Source organism: Oncorhynchus mykiss, chromosome 10 (genome assembly GCF_057628025.1).
Source record: "Oncorhynchus mykiss isolate SJ-2025 chromosome 10, ASM5762802v1, whole genome shotgun sequence".
NCBI lineage: Eukaryota > Metazoa > Chordata > Actinopteri > Salmoniformes > Salmonidae > Oncorhynchus > Oncorhynchus mykiss.
Window position 1 is genome coordinate 45,399,301 of NC_143031.1, and position 18,381 is coordinate 45,417,681.

At 43.1% G+C, this 18,381-nt stretch overlaps 1 protein-coding gene across 7 annotated transcripts in view; it reads left to right on the forward strand.

Moving 5' to 3' along the window:
• Positions 1 to 18,381, forward strand: part of LOC110534027 (leucine-rich repeat and calponin homology domain-containing protein 2) — an 84,340-nt gene that overhangs the window by 46,211 nt on the left and 19,748 nt on the right. For 4 of the 7 annotated variants that reach the window (XM_090186808.1, XM_036990425.2, XM_036990426.2 and 1 more), the window contains exons 3-12: positions 6,015 to 6,141; positions 6,266 to 6,371; positions 6,557 to 6,693; positions 6,943 to 7,073; positions 7,312 to 7,399; positions 7,758 to 7,854; positions 7,975 to 8,078; positions 11,963 to 12,030; positions 12,364 to 12,483; positions 13,750 to 13,812. In XM_090186808.1, the coding sequence (XP_090042934.1) occupies positions 6,015 to 6,141; positions 6,266 to 6,371; positions 6,557 to 6,693; positions 6,943 to 7,073; positions 7,312 to 7,399; positions 7,758 to 7,854; positions 7,975 to 8,078; positions 11,963 to 12,030; positions 12,364 to 12,483; positions 13,750 to 13,812 (1,041 nt within the window). Of the gene's footprint in view, positions 1 to 6,014; positions 6,142 to 6,265; positions 6,372 to 6,556; positions 6,694 to 6,942; positions 7,074 to 7,311; positions 7,400 to 7,757; positions 7,855 to 7,974; positions 8,079 to 11,962; positions 12,031 to 12,363; positions 12,484 to 13,433; positions 13,503 to 13,749; positions 13,813 to 18,381 lie in introns of all 7 variants that reach the window. The other 3 variants (XM_090186807.1, XM_036990424.2, XM_036990423.2) reach the window with 1 other exon arrangement.

The following is an 18,381-nucleotide window of genomic DNA, read 5'->3' on the forward strand; positions in this document are numbered from 1 at the left end:
GCTTCGAATGAATTTGAGAAAGATAACCAACCTACAGCACTAGACTAACTTTTGTTGCACATAAAGATAGACAAGGTGTTGCAGTCAGTTTTGGAATGGGTGGTCAGTAATAAACTGGTCCTGAGAATCTCTAAAACTAAGAGCATTGTATTTGGTACAAATCATTCCCTAAGCTCTAGACCTCAGCTGAATCTGGTAATGAATGGTGTGGCTGTTGAACAAGTTGAGGTGTTACTTGGTGTTACCTTAGATTGTAAACAGTCAACAGTCAACAGCATATGGATTCAATGGTTGTAGAGAAGGGGAGAGGTCTAGCTGTTATGAAGAGATGCTCTGCTTTTTTGACACCACACTCCAAAAAGCATGTCCTGCAGCCTCTAGTTTAGTCCTATATTGATTATTGTCCAGTCATGTGATCAAATGCTGCAAAGAAAGACTTAGTTAAGCTGCATCTGGCCCAGAACAGAGCAGCACGTCTTGCTCTTCATTGTAATCAGAGGGGGCTGATATAAATACTATGCATGCCAGTCTCTCTTGGATAAGAGTTGAGGAGAGACTGATTGCGTCACTTATTTTTTTTATATATATATATAAATAAATAAAAATCTGAATTGTTTGCACAGTCAATTTACACACACCTCTGACACACACACACACTTACTCCACCGGACATGCCAGCAGAGGCCTTTTCAGTCTCTAAATCCAGAACAAATTCAAGAAAGCATACAATATTACACTGCTCCTAAAAATAAAGGGAACACTTAAACAACACAATGTAACTCCAAGCCAATCACACTTCTGTGAAATCAAACTGTCCACTTAGGAAGCAACACTGACAATACATTTCACATGCTGTTGTGCAAATGGAATAGACAACAGGTGGAAATTATAGGCAATTAGCAAGACACCCCCAATAAAGGAGTGATTCTGCAGGTGGTGACCACAGACCACTTCTCAGTTCCTATGCTTCCTGGCTGATGTTTTGGTCACTTTTGAATGCTGGCGGTGCTTTCACTCTAGTGGTAGCATGAGACGGAGTCTACAACCCACACAAGTGGCTCAGGTACTGCAGCTGATCCAGGATGGTACATCAATGCGAGCTGTGGCAAGAAGGTTTGCTGTGTCTGTCAGCGTAGTGTCCAGAGCATGGAGGCGCTCCCAGGAGACAGGCCAGTACATCAGGAGACGTGGAGGAGGCCGTAGGAGGGCAACAACCCAGCAGCAGGACCGCTACCTCCGCCTTTGTGCAAGGAGGAGCAGGAGGAGCACTGCCAGAGCCCTGCAAAATGATCTCCAGCAGGCCACAAATGTGCATGTGTCTGCTCAAACGGTCAGAAACAGACTCCATGAGGGTGGTATGAGTGCCCGACAACCACAGGTGGGGTTGTGCTTACAGCCCAACACCGTGCAGGACGTTTGGCATTTGCCAGAGAACACCAAGATTGGCAAATTCGCCACTGGTGCCCTGTGCTCTTCACAGATGAAAGCAGGTTCACACTGAGCATGTGACAGACGAGACAGAGTCTGGAGATGCCGTGGAGAACGTTCTGCTGCCTGCAACATCCTCCAGCATGACCGGTTTGGCGGTGGGTCAGTCATGGTGTGGGGTGGCATTTCTTTGGGTGGCCGCACAGCCCTCCATGTGCTCGCCAGAGGAAGCCTGACTGCCATTAGGTACCGAGATGAGATCCTCAGACCCCTTGTGAGACCATATGCTGGTGCGGTTGGCCCTGGGTTCCTCCTAATGCAGGACAATGCTAGACCTCATGTGGCTGGAGTGTGTCAGCAGTTCCTGCAAGAGGAAGGCATTGATGTTATGGACTGGCCCGCCCGTTCCCCAGACCTGAATCCAATTGAGCACATCTGGGACATCATGTCTCGCTCCATCCACCACGTTGCACCACAGACTGTCCAGGAGTTGGCGGATGCTTTAGTCCAGGTCTGGGAGGAGATCCCTCAGGAGACCATCCGCCACCTCATCAGGAGCATGCCCAGGCATTGTAGGGAGGTCATACAGGCACGTGGAGGCCACACACACTACTGAGCCTCATTTTGACTTGTTTTAAGGACATTACATCAAAGTTGGATCAGCCTGTAGTGTGGTTTTCCACTTTAATTTTGAGTGTGACTCCAAATCCAGACCTCTATGGGTTGATAAATTTGATTTCCATTGATCATTTTTGTGATTTTTGTTGTCAGCACATTCAACTATGTAAAGAAAAAAGTATTTAATAAGAATATTTCATTCATTCAGATCTAGGGTGTGTTATTTTAGTGTTCCCTTTATTTTTTTGAGCAGTGTTTATAGAGCCACGATTGCACGGAACTCTCATTTCATATTGCTCAAATTAACAACAAAACTGGTTTAAAAAAACAGATAAAGCAACACCTCACAGACCAACTCTCCCCTATTTGACCTAGATTTTGTGTGTATGTATTGATATGTACAGTTGAAGTCGGAAGTTTACATACACCTTAGCCAAATACACTTAAACTCAGTTAATCATAATTCCTGACATTTAATCCGTGTAAAAATTCACTGTTTTAGGTCAGTTTAGGTCAGCATCACCTCAATCTATAGTCAGTTAGCATCACATCAATCTATATTTTAAAAATGTGAAATATCAGAATAATAATAGAGAAGTATTTATTTCAGTTTTTATTTCTTTCATCACATTCTCAGTGGGTCAGAAGTTTACATACACTCAATTAGTATTTGGTAGCATTGCCTTTAAATTGTTTAACTTGGGTCAAACAAGGTAGCCTTCCACAAGCTTCCCACAATAAGTTGGGTGAATTTTGGCCGTTTGCTCCTGACAGAGCTGGTGTAACTGAGTCAGGTTTGTAGGCCTCCTTGCTCGCACACGCTTTTCCAGTTCTGCCCACAAATGTTCTTTAGGATTGAGGTAAGGGCTTTGTGATGGCCACTCCAATACCTTGACTTTGTTGTCCTTCAGCCATTTTGCCACAACTTTGGAAGTATGCTTGGGGTCATTGTCCATTTGGAAGACCCATTTGCGACCAAGCTTTAACTTCCTGACTGATGTCTTGAGATGCTGCTTCAATATATCCGCATCATTTTCTTCCCTCATGATGCCATCAATTTTGTGAAGTGCACCAGTCCCTCTATTTTATTTATTTTACCTTTATTTAACTAGGCAAGTCAGTTAAGAATAAATTCTTATTTTCAATGACAGCCTAGGAACAGTGGGATAACTTCCGGTTCAGGGGCAGAACGACAGATTTGTACGTTGTCAGCTCGGGGATATGAACTTGCAACCTTTCGGTGACTAGTCCAACGATCTAACCACTAGGCTACCCTGCCACCCTGCAGCAAAGCAGCCCCACAACATGATGCTGCCACCCCTGTGCTTCATGGTTGGGATGGTGTACTTTGTCTTGCAAGCCTCCCCATTTTTCCTCCAAGCATGACGATGGTCATTCTGGCCAAACAGTTCTATTTTTGTTTCATCCAACCAGAGGACATTTCTCCAAAAAGTACGATATTTGTTTTCATGTGCAGTTGGATTGCCATAGTCTGGCTTTTTTTATGGCGGTTTTGGAGCAGTGGCTTCTTCCTTGCTTGACCGGCCTCTCAGGTTATGTCGATATAGGACTCGTTTTACTGTGGCTATAGATACTTTTGTACCTGTTTCCTCCAGCATCTTCACAAGGTCCTTTGTTGCTGTTCTGGGATTGATTTGCACTTTTCGCACCAAAGTACGTTCATCTCTAGGAGACAGAACGCGTCTCCTTCCTGAGCGGTATGACGGCTGCGTGGTCCCATGGTGTTTATACTTGCATACTATTGTTTGTACAGATGAACAACCAGACTTGTGGAGGTCTACAATCTTTGTAGACCTGGATGATTTCTTTTGATTTTTCCCATGATGTCAAGTAAAGAGGCACTGAGTTTGAAGGTAGGCCTTGAAATACATCCCCAAGTACACCTCCAATTGACTCAAATGATGTCAATTAGCTTCTCAGAAGCTTATAAAGCCATGACATCATTTTCTGGAATTTTCCAAGTTGTTTAAAATACACAGTCAACTTTGTGTATGTAAACTTCTGACCCACTAGAATTGTGATACAGTGAATTATAAGTGAAATAATCTGTCTGTAAACAATAGTTGGAAAAAAGACTGTCATGCACAAAGTTGATGTCCTAACAGACTTGCCAAAACTATAGTTTGTTAACAAGAATTTTGTGGAGTGGTTGAAAAACGAGTTTTAATGACTCCAACCTAAGTGTTTGTAAACTTCCGACTGCAACTGTACGTGTTATGTGTGCCATTTTTTAAATCTATACTACTGGTCAAAAGTTTTAGAACACCTACTCATTCAAGGGTTTTCTTTATTCTGACTATTTTCTAATGTGTAGAATAATAGCTAAGACACCAAAACATTGAAATAACACATGGAATCATTTAGTGACCCAAAAAGTGTTAAACAAATCAAAATATATTTTATTTTTGAGATTCTTCAAATAGCTACCCTTTGCCTTGATGACAGCTTTGTACACTTTTGGCATTCATTCAACCAGCTTTATGAGGTAATCACCTGTAATGCGTTTCTTTCCTTCTTGTGAAGGTAGGGGTGTATACAGAAGATAGCCCTATTTGGTAAAAGACCAAGTCCATATTATGGCAAGTACAGCTCAAATAAGCAAAAGGAAATGACAGTCCATTGAATTGCTGCAAGAAATCACTACTAAAGGACACCAATAAGAAGAAGACTTGCTTGTGCCAAGAAGCACGAGCAATGGACATTAGACCAGTGGAAATCTGTCCTTTTGGTCTGGAGTCCAAATTGGAGATTTTTGGTTCCAACCGCCACATCTTTGTGACATGTGGATGAAAGGATGAACTCCACATGTGTAGTTCCTACCTTAAAGCATGGAGGAGGAGGTGTGATGGTTTGGAGGTGCTTTGCTGGAGACACTGTCTGGGATTTATTTAGAATTGAAGGCACACTTAACCAGCATGGTTGCCACTGCATTCTGTAGCGATACTCCATCCCATCTGGTTTGGGCCTAGTCCCATTATCATTTTTTTCCCCAACAGTACAATGACCCAACACACCTAAAAGATGGGTAAGGGCTATTTTTACCAAGAAGGCACGTGATGGTGTGCTGCATCAGATTGATTACCTTGCCTCCACAATCTACCGACCTCAACTAAATTGAGCTGGTTTAGGATGTGGGAAAGAAAAGCAGCCAACAAGTGCTCGGCATATGTGGGAATTCCTTCAAGACTGTTGGAAAAACATTTCAGGTGAAGCTGGTTGAGAGAATGCCAAGGGTGTGTGCAGCTGTCATCAAGGCAAAGGGTGGCTATTTGAAGAATCTGAAATATAACATATTTTGATTTGTTTAACACTTTTCCATATGTGTTATTTCATAGTTTTGATTTCTTCACTACTCTACAATGTTGAAAGTAGTAAAAATAAAGAAAAACCCTTGAATTAACAGGTGTTCTAAAACTTTTGACCGGTAGTGTATGTAGTTCTGTCTTTGAGCTGTTCTTGTCTATTCATGTTCTGTATTATGTTTCATGTTTCATGTTTTGTGTGGGCCCCAGGAAGAGTAGCTGCTGCTTTCGCAACAGCTAATGGGGATAATAGAATACCAAAAAATATAGTTGCTACGTGACAGAGTGCTTGCTTTGTTATCCAACTGATCATGTGTCCTTTCTGTCATGCTGTGAACCCCGTTCATTGCTGATCACAACTATATTCAGTTTTATTCTGCTTTATCTCAGGAGAATGGTGTTCTCCTTTTTAGGGACTTCACAGGATCAAGTAACAAAAGAGCATTTCCTCTTTCATAGTGTGGGAAATACGCTGTGATGTTGTTTTTAAAGTTATGAAGATGATTATATCTAGACAGTACTGTTCATTTCCTAGACACAATTAGATCGCAGTCTCCTCTAGTTTCACTAACATTCTTTTAAGATGGTTGTCCTTTGTTGCTGAATACTGACTATAGTGAATATGTGTATTTTGTGTTTTTGTAGCCGGAACCTTCTCTCAACATTGCCAAAATACCTGTTTAGCCTCCCCCTCAAAGTGCTGGTGGTGAGCAACAACAAGCTAGTGTCCATCCCAGAGGAAATTGGGAAGGCCAAAGAGCTGATGGAGTTGGTGAGCACTGGCCCAGAGCACATGAGTGTGTGTGTGCGTGTGTCTTTCCACATGTATTTATGATCTATGTCCAGTCATTTGTAGGCCTCTGTATGACCGCCTGCTCTCGGTCTTCCCCCTGTAGGACATCAGCTGTAATGAGATCCAGGTGCTGCCCCCTCAGGTGGGGAGGCTCCAGGCCTTACGGGAACTCAACATCAGGAGGAACTGTCTTCACATGCTGCCTGAGGGTATGTAGCAGTTTACGTTCTCTCCCCTGGTCCTCTTCACTCTTTCTCTCTTCCCAAACACCTCTCTGGACCCCAGAGCAGTGACAGATACCAACTATATAGGTTTACCGCACTCTCTATTCTATATCCAACCCCATGCCTTTTATGCTTTCTTTATTTTTCTCTACCCCTCGCTCTCTCTCCAGAGTTGGCGGACCTGCCACTCACCAGACTAGACTTCTCCTGCAATAAGATCACAGAGATCCCTCCTGTCTACAGGAGACTCAGGCAGCTGCAGCACATCATCCTCGACAACAACCCTATGCAGTCCCCACCTGCACAGGTGTGTGTGTGTTCTTGTGTGGCAACATCTGTGGTAGTTTGTGCTGTATTTGACATTTGGCGCTGCATGGGAGTATCCGCTGCCATCTGGATGTGTATCAAGGATGTTGTTACAGTAATACATAGGTTAACCTCAGCTCGGCAATGTGCCTAGAACCCCCCCCACCCAGGTGTGACAGTATTCATGAAATACCACCATCTCCGAGGAACAATTGCACACTTCATTTCATCTACTATTTGTGTATTTCAGATCTGCCTGAAGGGCAAGGTGCACATCTTTAAGTACCTGAACATCCAAACATGTAGGTTGAATAAGAAGCCTGACTCTCTGGACCTCCCCTCCCTGGGCAAACGCTGCCTTCCCCAGCCTCTGACCGACAGGTACACTCTTCTATCATATCATACTACTACGTATACTACAGACAAGACAATAGACCATATGCATCATAAATGGTGTGTTCCATTAAACTATAATGACAACTGGTATAACATATATTTGAAGATTAATGACACAGGTTCGACGTATTATGAAGTGCTTATGATGTCGTCATGATTGTGACTTGAACAAAACTGTCTGACTCTCTTTTATTTCTGACTATCCCTTTATATGTCTCTGCAGCATGGAGGATTTTTACCCCAGTAAGAACCACGGTCCTGACTCTGGTATCGGCAGTGACAACGGGGATAAAAGACTGTCTACGACGGAGGTCAGAGTTCACCCACTGTAGTCAGACTGTAGTGAGGCTTAGACTGTACAAAGCCTATTGGTGTGCGTTCAACCACGGCAAATTGATACTGCCCCTTAGTATTTATTCTATAGGCAGTGCTGGACTTGGACTGAAGTAGGTGCCGGTACTCATTTTAGGTGCTGGAACACCACGATATTTTGCAGGAACTAAAGCAGTAGAATATTTGAGGTGCCTGTACAATGTTCCTGTCAGCTCCGGCCCAAGTCAACCACCTTCTGTAGGTCATGCAGACATGTTCAGTGCACTCGTTTATGGTTCACGCTCACTTACCTCTTAAGTTCCCTTCTCCTCCTCGCCTCTCCCTCTCTTCCTCTAGCCTTCTGACGATGACACCATCAGCCTGCACTCTCAGGTCTCAGAGACGGCCCGCGCCGACGCGCTCTCTCTCCTCTCCAAGATGGACTCAGGCAAAGGTAAGGCCTGTTTTTAGATGCAGTGGATTTGACTGTTCGGTAACAGTATTTGAGCAATATTGTGCTCAACTGGCAACAAGCACATAGTCTGAGGTTCAACCTGGTGTGTTGTGCCCATAGATCAGGAACCCTATGACTTCATCGAGCCCAACCCAGAGGAGGATGCTGCCCTGTCAGAGGGGGACGGGCAGCAGAGTGGTGGACCCTACATCTCCTGTATAAAGGTACATCACAAGACATCCATAGGGAGCTGTATGGCCACTACACGTACACCAGTAACTAGCATGTCTTCCTCTGTCGAGCTATCCGCGGGGGAGGTACTGTGCTACCACTGTCTGTTTCTTTTCCACTATTAGCTCCGGGGTATAGGAGATTGTTAGTACAAGAGTAATCCGGGCTTAAAACTAATCATACCTTTCATCAAGTCATAAAACTTGCGATCCCATACCTGACATTCACAGCTCTCAAGTGCCCTAAATCAGGCAAAGAATTAAAGTACAATATATATATATATTTTTAAATTGTTTATTTAACCTTTTATTTAACTAGTGTTTGGTTCTGAAAATATGAAATATACTTATTAATGTCACTGAGGGAAAGAGGGGAATGTGTAACATTTCCGTTCTGTCCCGATATGTTATTGTTAGCCATCAGTGATACTATTCGAGGAGAATGTACCCAGTCTGGTACGAGTCAACATGACAGCCATGAGTTGGAGGAGTGAACATTTTGGGGCAGAGGTCAGGTTAGAGGAAGTGAGGAAGAACAGATATCACTAAGGTTCTGTCTAGCAACAGAGATGCATTGGCTGTTCAGATGTGTAGGAGGAGACTCAGGGTTAAATAGGGTTAAATATCAGTGCTTGTGTGAATATATTTTGTGTTATGCAGCTGTATGGACCCAATTGGTGAATAAACTTGGTTGGAGCTTTCATAGTGTCCGTCGATTTCTTACTCTGATATTTCGAACTTAACACTAGGCAAGTCAGTTAAGAACAAATTCTTATTTACAATGACGGCCTATCAAAAGGCAAAAGACCTCCTGGGGGGATGAGGGCTGGGAGTAAAAAATAAAAAATTAGGACAAAACACACATCACGACAAGAGAGACAACACAACACTACATAAAGAGAGTCCTAAGACAACAGCATGGCAGCAACACATGACAACACAGCATGGTAGCAACACAGCATAATACCAACACAACATGGTACCAACACATGACAGAAGCACAACTTGGTAGCAGCACGAAACATGTTACAAACATTGTTGGGCACAGACAACAGCACAAACTAACATGGTCCAGCACACCAAGACAGTCGTGAAGAGGGCACAACAAAACCTATTCCCCCTCAGGAGACTGAAAAGATTCAGATCTTCAAAAGGTTGTACAGCTGCACCATCGAGAGCATCCTGACTGGTTGCATCACTGCCTGGTATGGCAATTGCTCGGCCTCCGACCGCAAGGCACTACAAAGGGTAGTGCGTATGGCCCAGTACATCACTGGGGCCAAGCTTCCTGCCATCCAGGACCTCTATTTGACCTCTGATTTGATTTGAAAGAAGGTAGAGACAACAATACATCACGCAAAGCAGCCACAACTGTCAGTAAAAATGTTCATGATTGAGTCTTTGAATGAAGATGTCTAACAGTCCAGTTTGAGTGTTTGTTGCAGCTTGTTCCAGTCGCAAGCTACAGCGAACTGAAAAGACGAGCAACCCAGGGATGTGTGCGCTTTGGGGACCTTTACAGAATGTGACTGGCAGAACGGGTGTTGTATGTGGAGGAGGAGGGCTGAAGTAGTTTAACAGCTGGGGTGAAAGAGGAGGGATAGCGGAAACCCAGTATAGATTTAACTTTAGCCTGCAGCTTTGATATGTGCTGAGAGAAGGACAGAAGTATGTGGACATCTGCTCGTCGAACATCTCATTCCAAAATCATGGCCATTTATGTGGAGTTTGTCCCCCCTTTGCTGCTACAACCGCCTCCACTCTTCTGGGAGGGCTGTCCACTAGATGTTGGAACATTGCTGCAGGGACTTGCTTCCATTCAGACACAAGAGTATTAGTTAGGTCTGGCATTGATGCTGGGCAATTACTCCTGGCTCACAGTCGGCGTTCCAATTTATCCCAAAGGTGTTCAATGGGGTTGAGGTCAGGGCTCTGTGCAGGCCAGCCAAGTTCTTCCTCACCAATCTCGACAAACCATTTCTGTATGGATCTCACATTATGCACAGGGGCATTGTCATGCTGAAATAGGAAAGGGCCTTCCCCAAACTGTTGCCACAAAGTTGGAAGCACAGAATCATCAATAAGGTCATTGTATGCTGTAGCTTTAATATTTATCTTCCCTGGAACTAAGGGACCTAGCCCAAACCATTAAAAACAGCCCCAGACCATTATTCCTCATCCACCAGACTTTACAGTTGGCACTATGCATTCGGGCAGGTAGCGTTCTCCTGGCATCCACAAAACCCAGATTATTCTGTCGGACTTCCAGATGGTGAAACGTGATTCATCACTCCGGAGAACACGTTTCCACTGCTCCAGAGTCTAATGCGAGCTTTACACCACTCCAGCCGACACTTGGCATTGTGCATGGTGATCTTAGGCTTGTGTGCGGCTGCTCGGCCATGGAAACCCATGTCATGAAGCTCCCAACAAACAGTTATTGTGCTGATGTTGCTTCCAGAAGAAGTTTGGAACCCTGTAATGAGCGTTGCAACTGAGGACAGACAATTTTTAACGCGCTTCAGCACTCGGGGGTCCCGTTCTGTGAGCTTGTGTGGCCTACCACTCAGCGGCTGAGCCATTGTTGCTCCTAGACATTCCTCTTCACAATAACAGCACTTACAGTTGACTGGGGAAGCTCTAGCAGGGCAGAAATTTGATGATCTGACTTGTTGGAAAGGTGATATCCTATGCCGTTCTGACTTGCCTAGTTAAATAAAATGTGAAAAAACGGGCCATTCTACTGCCAATGTTTACATGGCTGTGTGCTCGATTTTTGTACACATGCCGGCAACACCTGTGAGCTGAAATAGCCAAATCCACTAATTTGAAGGGGTTGCCACATGACCTTTGCCATGTAGTGTAGATTAGTGCGATTGTGGAGTTGCCACAGAGCTGGTGTCGGCCTGTAGTCTGTTCATATATACTCTGTTACAAACTTCCGTGTTAAGCATCGTTGATTGAAGAGGTGAATTATTTCTTCCTGCTGTGCCAACCAGGCCCGCAGTCTGAAGTGCGAGGTATCCTGTGTGGCTCGTGCCAAGCTGGCCAAACCCGGGGGGGGGGGAAGCTAAATGAGACGACCTATCTTTTTCTGCTTTATACTATTAATTGAAGTGTGCATATTTATGAAATGTCAATGGGGTTACCTTATTGTGGTTATTGATGATTTTAAGTATTTATTTTGACCGTGTATTTGTGATTTGGTCGGAAGTGGTTTCTTCCATGGCGAAGGCCGTGTTGAGATGTAGTTGGAGACTTTTATTTCCCTCACCAACTTCAAACATCTGCTATCTGAGCAGCTAACCGATCCCTGCAGCTGTACATAGTCTATCGGTAAATAGCCCACCCAATTTTACATACCTCATCCCCATACTGTTTATATTCATTTACTTTTCTGTTCTTTTGCACACCAATATCTCTTGGGGGGGGGGGGGGGGACTTGTGGAATAAGCCAAGGCACAGCGCTTAAAGGCCAAATGAAATGTGTCTCGGCCTGACTTGGATCGATAATGGAAAACAAGCTTGTGATTGAACCTGGATAGTAGTGTAGGAGTTTTACACATCTTGTTAAAAACTGGGTGGTTCGGGCCCTGGATGCTGATTGGCTGACAACCGTGGTACATCAGACCGTATACCACGGGTATGAAAAAACATTACTTTTTACTGCTCTGATTACGTTGGTAACCCGTTTACAATAGCAATAAGGCACCTAGCAATAAGGGCTGTATCCAAGCATTCCGCGTTGCGGCACACATAAGAACCGCCCTTAGCTGTGGTATATTGGCCATATACCACACTTATTGCTTAACTATAACTTTTAAAAAATATATGCTTTTATTGAATTAATGAATCTGACTATTTGTTCTGTGTTTCAGGAATTGGAGAAGGTTCTTAACAAGTCACACCAAAGCAAAGATAAGGAAAGCTGGAAAGAGGAGTCTGGGTAAGTCCTCACTACACGGATAGACAGGAGGAGGAAGGGCAGTTATTTAAGTTTGAACTGAAATAATATTGATCTGTCAGTCTCCTTAGATAATGTATTTCCAACCCTGGTTAATGTACTGTAGGTGAGTTGATACTTAGCAGCTAGATGATAGCCGCTAGATGATAGTAGTTGTGAAATAATAACAACAGGCCGGGACAGTAGACATGCTGAGAAGGCTGCCGTTGGATAGCTGCCACTATAGTATGGCCACATTGTGAGTTCATGCTATTACAGTGTGAGTGTGAAGCAGTTGGCGTAGGTTTCAGACTGTCATGTCCCTGTGGCCTGCAGCTCTGATAAAGATCAGCTAGCTGAGGAGGAGGAAGAGGAGGAGGAGGAGGAAGAGCTGAAGGAGGTGCTGGACCTGAGGAAGATTGCCGTCCAGCTCCTACAGCAGGAGCAACAGAACAGGTGAGAGGCTGACCTCTGACCCCATGGTTGTTTCCTCCTCTCTGACCTCACCTCACTCTGATCCCTGCTCCTAGCCCCATATCTCTCTGTCCTCTTCGCCTCTGCTGAGCTCAGCATCCCCCGCCCTCACCTCTGCTGAGCTCAGCATCCCCCGCCCTCACCTCTGCTCGCGCTCTCTCACTCCATCCTTGACCCCTTATCAGTGAAAGGGCAGGAAGATCCTGGGATGTTCTTGGAGGAGAGGGTTGGAAGGGGGAAGGACTCTTCTTTTCATTCTACAAGACCGGAAAGAAAAGGACTTGATTTACAACCTTGACAGTCATGGGTTTCTGACTGGTTATTGGGGTTCTACCCATAGTTATTAGGTTAACAATAATCAATTGTCAGCGTGAGCCAGCCATAGCTGTTGCAGACAGCAGGTGATACGTGAAGAGTGCACATTATCATTTCTCTTGCATTGGGTCCTTCTATACGCTCTCAGAAGAAAGGGTTCCAAAAGGGTTATTCGGCTGTCCCCATACGAGAACCCTTTTTGGTTCCAGGATGAACCTTTTTGGTTCCATGTAGAACCCTCTGTGGGGAAAAGGGTTCGGCCTGTAACCAAAGAAAAACAGTTATTCAAAGGGTTCTCCTGTGGGGACAGCTGAAGAACCCTTTTAGGTTCTAGATAGAACCGTTTTATCCAAGAGTGTATTACCTGTATTTTATCCATTGTATGTGCAGACCTTAGTTCCTTTCCAGACATTTTACTACTCTTCTTTCTCCTGAAGTTACTCCATCACCACGCTCTAACGATCTCTATTCCTGCTCTGCATCTAACGAACCTCCCTGTCATTGGCTCCCCTCTTCTCTCCTCTTAATCCCTCCCTGCTTCATCCATCTCCTGCTCCTCCTCCACCTCGCCTCTTCCTTGGACCTGATTTGGTGCACACATGATGTGTGGCTACTAGACGACGATCCTTAATTTGTAGAGCAGAGAGTCTAATTCATCGAAGGAGGGTTGCCGGCCGTGCACACAGGTAGAGACAGATGTGAGATTGTGAACGTTTAAGGAGGTGGATGTATGTATAGAAAACTGTCAGGTTGGAGAATTAAATGCATGTTTCTGTGCCTTGTGAGATGAATGCACACCCTTCGTTGTTCTCGTTGTTCTCCACTTCTTAAATCCACTTGAACCCGTTCTATATCATGACTGCCTGAACACATTGTGCCTGCAGAGAGAAAATAGAGAGATGGTACTAACCACCCCTCTGTCTACCTGTCCAGGTTCCTCAGTCACTCTGGCAGCTCCGGCAGCAAACAAAGGTCCCCCTCTCAGGCTATCCGCAGGTACGTACAGCACAGCTCTACCTAAACACATTACTTCTGCCCGTTACACTCTAAGACCTTGGGTCACGTGCATAAAACTAGCCTGTTTCCTGGGCGCAAGTTGAGCCTAGTCATACACTCAAAAGCATGCCATCATCGAAACTGTCCCAGTGACTCGTGTTATAGGATCTTGTCTCAAAAATACAGTGCATTCGGAAAGTATTCAGACCCCTTGACTTTTTCCACATTTTGTTACATTACAGCCTTATTCTAAAATGTATTAAATAATGGTTTTTCCTCATCAATCTACACTAGAGGTCGACCGATTTTAAGATTTTTCAACGCTGATACCGGATACCGATTTATTGGAGGACCAAGTAAAGCTGGTACCGATTAATCGGCTGATTTAAAAAAAAAAAAAAAAAAAATGTATTTGTAATAATGACAATTACAACAATACTGAATGAACACTTATTTTAACTTAATGTAATACATCAATAAAATAAATGTAGCCTCAAATAAATAATGAAACATGTTCAATTTGGTTTAAATAATGCAAAAACAAAGTGTTGGAGAAGATGGTAAAAGTGCAATATATGTGCCATGTAAGAAAGCTTACGTTAAAGTTCCTTGCTCAGAACATGAGAACATATGAAAGCTGGTGGTTCCTTTTAACATGAGTCTTCAATATTCCCAGGTAAGAAGTTTTAGGTTGTAGTTATTATAGGAATTATAGGACTATTTCCCTCTATACCATTTGTATTTCATTAACCTTTGACTATTGGATGTTCTTATAGATATTTTAGTATTGCCAGTTTAACAGTATAGCATCCATCCCTCTCCTCGCTCCTACCTGGGCTCGAAACAGGAACACATCGACAACAGCCACCCTCGATGCAGCGTTACCCATGCAGAGCAAGGGGAACAACCACTTCAAGTCTCAGAGCGAGTGACGTTTGAAACGCTATTAGCGCGCACCCCGCTAACTAGCTAGCCATTTCACATTGGTTACACCAGCCTAATCTCGTGAGTTGATAGGCTTGAAGTCATAAACAGCTGCTGGCAAACGCACGAAAGTGCTGTTTGAATGAATGCTTTCGAGCCTGCTGGTGCCTACCATCGCTCAGTCAGACTGCTCTATCAAATCACAGACTTAATTATAACATAATAACACACAGAAATACAAGCCTTAGGTCATTAATATGGTCGAAACCGGAAACTATAATTTCGAAAACAAAAGTTTATTGTTTCAGTGAAATACGGAACCGTTCTGTATTTTATCTAATGGGTGGCATCCATAAGTCTAAATATTCTTGTTACATTGCACAACCTTCAATGTTATGTCATAATTACGTAAAATTCTGGCAAATTAGGCATCCAAACTGTTGCATATACCCTGACTCTGCGTGCAATGAACGCAAGAGAAGTGACAATTTCACCTGGTTAATATTGCCTGCTAACCTGGATTTCTTTTAGCAAAATATGCAGGTTTAAAAATATATACTTCTGTGTATTGATTTTAAGAAAGGCATTGGTGTTTATGGTTAGGTACACATTAGAGCAACGATACGCACCGCAACGATTATATGCAACGCAGGACATGCTTGATAAACTAGTAATATCATCAACCATGTGTAGTTAACTAGTGATTATGATTGATTGATTGTTTTTTATAAGATAAGTTTAATGCTAGCTAGCAACTTACCTTGGCTTACTGCATTCGCATAACAGGCAGGCTCCTCGTGGAGTGCAATGAGAGGCAGGTGGTTAGAGCGTTGGACTAGTTAACTGTAAATTTGCAAGATTGAATCCCTGATCTGACAAGGTAAAAATCTGTCGTTCTGCCCCTGAACAAAGCAGTTAACCCACCGTTCCTAGGCCGTCATTGAAAATGAGAATGTGTTCTTAACTGACTTGCCTAGTTAAGTAAAGATGAAATAAAGGTGTAAAAAAACGAAATTATTATTATTATTTTTTTAATTGGCCAAATCGGTGTCCAAAAATACAGATTTCCGATTGTTATGAAAACTTGAAATCAGCCCTAATTAATCGGCCATTCCGATTAATCGGTCGACCTCTAATCTACACACAATATCCAATAATGACAAAGTGAAAACAGGTTTTTAGAAATGTTTGCAAATTTATTAAAATTGAAAACAGAACAACCATATTTACATAAGTATTCAGACCCTTTGCTCTGAGACTCAACATTGAGCCCAGGGTCACCCTTGAGATGTTTCTACAACTTGATTGGAGTCCACATGTGGTAAATTCAATAGATGGGACATGATTTGGAAAGGCACACACCTGTCTATATAAGGTCCCACAGTTGACAGTGCATGTCAGAGCAAAAACCAAGCTATGAGGTCAAAGGAATTGTCTGTAGAGCTCAGAGACAGGATTGTTTCAGGGTACAGACCTGGGGAAGGGTACCAAAACATTTCTGCAGCATTGAAGATCCCAAAGAACACTGTGGCCTCCATCATTTTTAAATGGACGACATTTGGAACCACTAATACTCTTCCTAGAGCTGGCTGCCCGGCCAAACTGAGCAATCGGGTGAGAAGGGCCTTGGTCAGGGAGGTGACCAAGAACCCGATGGTCACTATGACAGAGCTCCACAGTTCCTCTCTGGAGATGGGAGAACCTTCCAGAAGGACAACTATCTCTGCAGCACTCCACCAATCAGGCCTTTATATTAGAGTGGCCAGACGGAAGCCACTCCTCAGTAAAAGGCATATGACAGCTTGCTTGGAGTTTGCCAAAAGGCGCCTAAAGGACTCTCAAACCATGAGAAACTATATTCTCAGGTCTGATGAAACTGAGGTTGAACTCTTTGGCCTGAATGCCAAGCGTTATGTCTGGAGGAAATCTGGCACCATCCCTACAGTGAAGCATGGTGGTGGCAACATCATGGTGTGGGGATGTCTTTCAGCTGCAGGTACTGGGAGACTAGTCAGGATCGGGGGAAAGATCAATGGAGCATAGTACAGAGAGATCCTTCATGAAAACCTGCTCCAGAGCACTTAGAACCTCATACTGGGGCGAGGGTTAACCTTCTAACAGGACAAAAACCCTAAGTACACAGCCAAGTCAACGCAGGAGTGGCTTCGGGACAAGTCTCTGAATGTCCTTGAGTGGCCCAGCCAGAGCCCGGACTTGAACCCGATCGTACATCTATGGAGAGACCTGAAAATAGCTGTGCTGTGATGCTCCCCATCCAACCTGACAGCGCTTGAGTGGATCTGCAGAGAAGAATGGGAAAAACTCCCCAAATATAGGTGTGCCAAGCTTGTAGTGTCATACCAAAGAGGACTTGAGGCTGTAGTAATCACTGGCAAGGTGCTTCAATAAAGCACTGAGTAAAGGGTCTGAATACTTATGTAAATGTGATATTTCCATATTTTTTTAATATATTTTTATATATAAATTAGCAAATAAAATGAACAAACTTTTTTTATTTATTTAAGGGGTGGATCAGCTTAATATTGCGGAAAGATTGTTGCTTCCATCAATGTAATTGTCTGCATAATTTCCAATCCCCCATATATTTTTTAGGGTAAATATATATATCCATATACATAGTTACATACACATACCTATATAGACATACATACTTTTTTAAGAATACACCTTTATTCCCCGGAAACCCTACCACCCTTCCCCCAATAGGCGTAAACTAATAAACACTTAGGCTTTTACTTTCAGTTTATACATCTTATACACATTTTACAGACAATCTATTTTACAATAGTTATATTTAGTTTGTTTTTAGTCCTTCCTCTATTTCTGATGTCCATCCAGTTTGATTTCTATTTGTAACTGTGTTATTTCACAAAACTTCTGAACCCATATACATTTCACAGACGCCGTATGTTTTACATTGGTTACCTTGTTATTAGTCCCACCCTTCAGCTCCATTCAACCCCTCCCATCCATTTTGGATTTCTATTTGCCATATATTTTTCAACTGTGCTGTGATGCCTCACAAAAGTATTGAACCTTTCTATTCTCATAGGTTCTACAGATTGTAAATGAAAAATAAAACATTTAGCTAAAATAATTATTATATTGATTGATTGACTGTTTTTTCTTTGTCCTTATGGGGTATTGTGATGTCATTATGGGGTATCATGTGTAGATTGAGGGGGAAAAACTATTCAATCCATGTTAAAATAATTATTATATTATTGATTGATTGACTGTTTTTTCTTTGTCATTATGGGGTATTGTGATGTCATTATGGGGTAACGTGTGTAGATTGAGGGGGAAAAACTACTCAATCCATGTTAGAACAAGGCTGTAACATAACAAAATGTGGAAAAAAGTCAAGCTGTCTGAATACTTTCTGAATGCACTGTAGCTATAACTACGAGTAATTACATTTTTACATGCAAATCATTTAGCAGACGCTCTTATCCAGAGCGACTCAGAGTTAGTGAGTGCATACTTTTAGTTTTGTACTGGTCCCCCGTAGGAATCAAACCCACAACCACAGCGTTGCACATGCTCTACCAATTGAGCTACACCAAATCAAGTCCAATTTTATTGGTCGCATACACATATTTAGCAGATGTTATTGCCGGTGTT